This window comes from Oncorhynchus gorbuscha, linkage group LG15 (assembly GCF_021184085.1).
Source record: "Oncorhynchus gorbuscha isolate QuinsamMale2020 ecotype Even-year linkage group LG15, OgorEven_v1.0, whole genome shotgun sequence".
In the NCBI taxonomy this organism is placed as follows: domain Eukaryota; kingdom Metazoa; phylum Chordata; class Actinopteri; order Salmoniformes; family Salmonidae; genus Oncorhynchus; species Oncorhynchus gorbuscha.
In genome coordinates, this window is record NC_060187.1 from 80,926,616 (window position 1) to 80,931,615 (window position 5,000).

The 5,000-nt window shown below is 49.8% G+C and overlaps 1 protein-coding gene across 4 annotated transcripts in view; it reads left to right on the forward strand.

Annotated features, from left to right (window-relative positions):
* Positions 1–5,000, forward strand: part of LOC123998190 (CUGBP Elav-like family member 3) — a 127,872-nt gene that overhangs the window by 121,465 nt on the left and 1,407 nt on the right. For 3 of the 4 annotated variants that reach the window (XM_046303204.1, XM_046303205.1, XM_046303206.1), the window contains exons 9-13: positions 1–125; positions 1,323–1,388; positions 2,205–2,309; positions 2,458–2,601; positions 2,918–3,061. The exon at positions 1–125 is cut by the window's left edge. In XM_046303204.1, the coding sequence (XP_046159160.1) occupies positions 1–125; positions 1,323–1,388; positions 2,205–2,309; positions 2,458–2,601; positions 2,918–3,045 (568 nt within the window). In that variant the 3' untranslated portion in view covers positions 3,046–3,061. Of the gene's footprint in view, positions 126–1,322; positions 1,389–2,204; positions 2,310–2,457; positions 2,602–2,917; positions 3,062–3,922; positions 4,014–5,000 lie in introns of all 4 variants that reach the window. The other variant, XR_006832232.1, reaches the window with a different exon arrangement.

Here is a 5,000-nt window from a genome sequence, read left to right on the forward strand (position 1 = left end):
AACCATCTCAGCCACGCCCGTGCCATCACTACCTCCACCTCTAGGAGTCAATGGTTACAGTCCACCAACCAATGGACAGCAAGCATCAGAAGCACTATACACCAATGGCATTCATGCGTACCAAGGTACGAGCTGAATTACCAAAGATAGAATATTTACCACAGAAATACTGATATCTCCATGTGTTCCCTATATTCACTCTCTGCTCTGCCACTCACTCACTCCACTCTGCTACTCCTCCCTCCCTCCCTCCCTCCCTCCCTCCCTCCCTCCCTCCCTCCCTCCCTCCCTCCCTCCCTACATTCCTGCTTCTCTCCCTACATTCCTGCTTCTCTCCCTCTCTCCCTACTTATTTCCCTCTTTCTCTCTCTCTCTCTCTCTCTCTCTCTCTCTCTCTCTCTCTCTCTCTCTCTCTATCTCTCTCTCGCTCGCTCTCTCTCTCCTCCCTCCCTCCCTGCATTCCTGCTTCCCTCCCTCCCTACTTATCTCCCGTCCGTCCGCCCTCCCTCCCTCCCTACATTCCTGCTTCTCTCCCTACATTCCTGCTTCTCTCCTTCCCTACATATCTCCCTTCCTCTCTCTCCCTCTCCCTCCCTCCCTCCCTACTTCTCACCCTGCATTCCTGCTTCTCTCCCTCCCTCCCTACTTATCTCCCTTCCTCTCTCTCCCTCCCTCCCTCCCTCCCTCGCTCCCTCCCTGCATTCCTGCTTCCCTCCCTCCCTACTTATCTCCCTTCCTCTCTCGCTCTCTCTCTCTCCCTCCCTCCCTGCCTCCTACTCTCTCTCTCTCTCTCTCTCCCTCCCTCCCTACTTCTCTCCCTACATTCCTGCTTCTCTCCCTCCCTCCCTACTTATCTCCCTTCCTCTCTCTCCCTCGCTCCCTCCCTGCATTCCTGCTTCCCTCCCTCCCTACTTATCTCCCTTCCTCTCTCTCTCTCTCTCTCTCTCTCTCTCTCTCTCTCTCTCTCTCTCTCTCTCTCTCTCTCCCTCCCTCCCTGCCTCTCTCTCTCTCTCTCTCTCTCTCTCCCTCTCCCTCTCCCTCCCTCCCTCCCTGCCTTCCTCCCGGCTTCCCTCCCTCCCTACTTATCTCCCTTCCTCTCTCTTGCTCTCTCTCTCTCTCTCTCTCTCTCTCTCTCTCTCTCTCTCTCTCTCTCTCTCTCTCTCTCTCTCTCTCTCCCCCTCTCTCTCTCTCTCTCTCTCTCTCTCTCTCTCTCTTTCTCTCTCCCTCCCACCCTTCCTCCCTCCCTCCCTGCTTCCTTCCCTGCCTCCCTCCCTCCCTGCCTCCCTCTCTCCCTCCTTCCCTGCTTCCCTCTCTCCCTGCAGCCCAGAGTCCAGCATTATCTCTAGATCCTCTCCAGCAGGCGTATGCAGGCATGCAGCACTACACAGGTGGGCCACAGTCACACACACTACCAGCGCCTGTGACACTTATAGTGACTGGGTTCATTTTGCATTGTCAGAATGGAGTCCTCAATGCTCTCAGAGTAGGACAGTAATTAACTGGTACAGCATGGTTCCCCAGCAGGGATTTTATTTGGCCACAGGGTCAGAGGTGAATCTAGTTGGTGATCCCTGTGGTACAGGGTCAGAGGTGAATCTAGTTGATGATCCCTGGGGTACAGGGTCAGAGGTGAATCTATTTGATAATCCCTGTGGTACACGGTTAGAGGTGAATCTAGTTGGTGATCCCTGTGGTACGGGGTCAGAGGTGAATCTATTTGATAATCCCTGTGGTACAGGGTTAGAGGTGAATCTAGTTGATGATCCCTGTGGTACAGGGTTAGAGGTGAATCTAGTTGATGATCCCTGTGGTACAGGGTCAGAGGTGAATCTATTTGATAATCCCTGTGGTACAGGGTCAGAGGTGAATCTAGTTGATGATCCCTGTGGTACAGGGTCAGAGGTGAATCTAGTTGATGATCCCTGTGGTACAGGGTCAGAGGTGAATCTAGTTGATGATCCCTGTGGTACAGGTTCAGAGGTGAATCTAGTTGATGATCCCTGTGGTACAGGGTCAGAGGTGAATCTAGTTGATGATCCCTGTGGTACAGGGTTAGAGGTGAATCTAGTTGATGATCCCTGTCTTCCTCCCTACCATCTCTGCCATTGAGGGCATGTAGGGTAATCTGATCCTAGATCTGTGGTTAGGGGTGTCTTGGACCTCCAAACAGTGTTTCATCATGTGATGTCACTCTCTCATCACAGCGGCGTACCCTGCTGCCTATGGATTGGTCGGCCAGCATTTTCCACAGCAACCTACCCTGGTTGCCCAGCAACACCAGCAGCCCCAGCAACAGCAGCAGCGAGAAGGTGATGTCACTTCCTGTCTCTCAGACAGCACCTGTTGTGTGTGTGTGTGTCTCAGATTAGTGTGCGTGTGAATCACAGATCCTCATGAATATTTGTGTGAGTGTGCCTCTCCGTAGCAGAACCTAACGTGTGTGTGTTCCTTCCCTAGGGCCGGAGGGTTGTAATATCTTTATCTACCACCTGCCTCAGGAGTTCAGTGACAGTGAGATGCTCCAGATGTTTCTGCCCTTTGGAAACGTCATCTCAGCTAAAGTCTTTGTAGACCGCGCCACCAACCAGAGCAAGTGCTTCGGTAAGACAGAGGGAGAGGGATTGGAGGGGGAGACATAGGAGAGGCAGGGATGGGTGAATAGTGAGTATCCAGGAGAAAAGGAAAGAAAGGAGGAACGGAGGAGAAATGGAGGGAGATAAGAGAGAATTGCAATTCCACCTGTTGCTATGATACATGATGATCATAACTCACAGTTGCTGGTAGCATACTGTATGACTGTATCTCTGTCTGTTGCAACAAAGCAATGTGATTATACATGTTATATTACATACATGTTATTTCAGAATGTTTCTGTCTCTGTTCCCTCTTCCTCTCTCGTTCCTCCCTCCCTCCCCAGGTTTTGTGAGTTTTGACAACCCATCCAGTGCCCAGACTGCCATCCAGGCTATGAATGGGTTCCAGATCGGCATGAAGAGACTCAAGGTGCAGCTGAAACGACCTAAAGACGCCAACCGCCCCTACTGAAGGAGAGAGGAGAGAGGTGAGAAGGGATAGGGGCTGGAAAAGAGAGAGGGAGGAGAAAGAATGTGTGGATAGAGGGATGGAGGAATGGAAGGCAATAAAAGGGAAGAAGGGAATGAGGGAGGAGACTGGAGGGTAGAAGAGAAGGTAGGAGAGATGAGGGTTGAAGAGAGGAGGGTAGGAGAGAGGAGGGTAGAAGAGAGGAGGGTAGGAGGCAGGAGAGGGGTGGGGTGGGGAGAGGAGGGGAGGAAGGAGGAGAGAGGAGGGGAGGAGGGAGGAGAGAGGAGGGGAGGAGGGAGGAGAGAGGAGGGTAGGAGGCAGGAGAGGGGTGGGGTGGGGAGAGGAGGGGAGGAAGGAGGAGAGAGGAGGGGAGGAGGGAGGAGAGAGGAGGGGAGGAGGGAGGAGAGAGGAGGGTAGGAGGCAGGAGAGAGGAGGGTAGGAGAGGGGAGGGTAGGAGAGAGGAGGGTAGGAGAAAGGAGAGAGAAGGGTAGGAGTGAGGTCGGGGAGGCGTGTAAGAGAGAAGTGATGGGAAGGAGGAGGGATATTTGAGTTTGGGGAGGAAACAGGAAAGAATGACAATGGAGTTTATGCAAGTTGCTGTCAGTCACAGCTTTCTAAAATGTGGTGAAATTTGGTGAAAGGGCTATATGACTAGAGTGGGCGGGATCTTAAATAAGCAGTGCATATATGGTAAAGAATATTAAACACATGAAATAACAAAAAATGCTTTGTAGGTAGTTTAATCATTTAGAGATATTGTAGCCAAATTAATCAAAACTAAATTATTGAAATATTGTTATCCAACTTTATATTTTTTATTTATTTTTATTTTCTGATGTTTTTTAATCTTTTCCTGAAACAACAACACACCTCACCCGAGATCCTCCCGTCCAATCATAATTCGCGGGGATCCCATCACTATGGTTACCTAGCGACCGATAAAGCCCCGACCCCCCTTCCTCTCACGTGTTGTAAGTTGATTGGTTGGCCTGTGTCTGGGTTGCTGTGGAGGTGGATTGCCTGTGCTGGTTACCCTTGGCGATTTTATTTGTTTGTTCCGTCGCCCCGAGCAACCGGCCATGCACTGACCTGCATGCCCTGTTGCCGTGGTGACCACAGACTGTGTTTGGTGCATTGTGACTTTCTTTTGTATTGACCTGTGCACATACTGATCAATAACTGTAAATAACTGTGATCTGATTAATTAAGTATCAATTGATTCGATTGAATATCCGCATTGACTGATGGATAATTGTATTGGATATTTGGATAAATTCTGTATTAATGGTCGTTGTTTTTCCGCAGTTTAGTTTTTGATCAGTTTCTGTAGTGTTCTGTTTGGTGTCATTATCATTATAATACTACTGTATATTTGGGCTAGACTGAGGTGGGCTGTGTGTGTGTGTGTGTGTGTGTGTGTGTGTGTGTGTGTGTGTGTGTGTGTGTGTGTGTGTGTGTGTGTGTGTGTGTGTGTGTGTGTGTGTGTGTGTGTGTGTGTGTGTGTGTGTGTGTGTGTGTGTGAGGGTGTCTAGTTAACTGTGTGGTTACAGTAGGTTTCTGAATGTTTTCCTACAGTCTCTAACCAGGCCAATCAGTGTGTAATGGGGTAACACAATGTTGTTGGGTTTAAAGTACAGATTTACGCCGTAAACTATCCCAGTCTAGCCTAGAACTATCCCAGCTCAGTCCAGCCCAGCCTAGTCCAGCTCAGTCTAGTCCAGCCCAGCTCAGTCCAGTCTAGCCCAGCCATCTGCATTTGGTGCTGATCATAACCTATGTGGATATAGAGGTGGGTAAACCCCTTTGTAAGCAATTAATTGTAAATAACTCCCCATAAACAGCACACATTCCTAGGATAAGTCAAAGTCCATCTCATAGTTTAAAGAGCCTTCATCACCCGGTCGCATTTCCTTCATCTGCACTGAAACCAAATAATAGGTGAAAACAATATGGTGGAA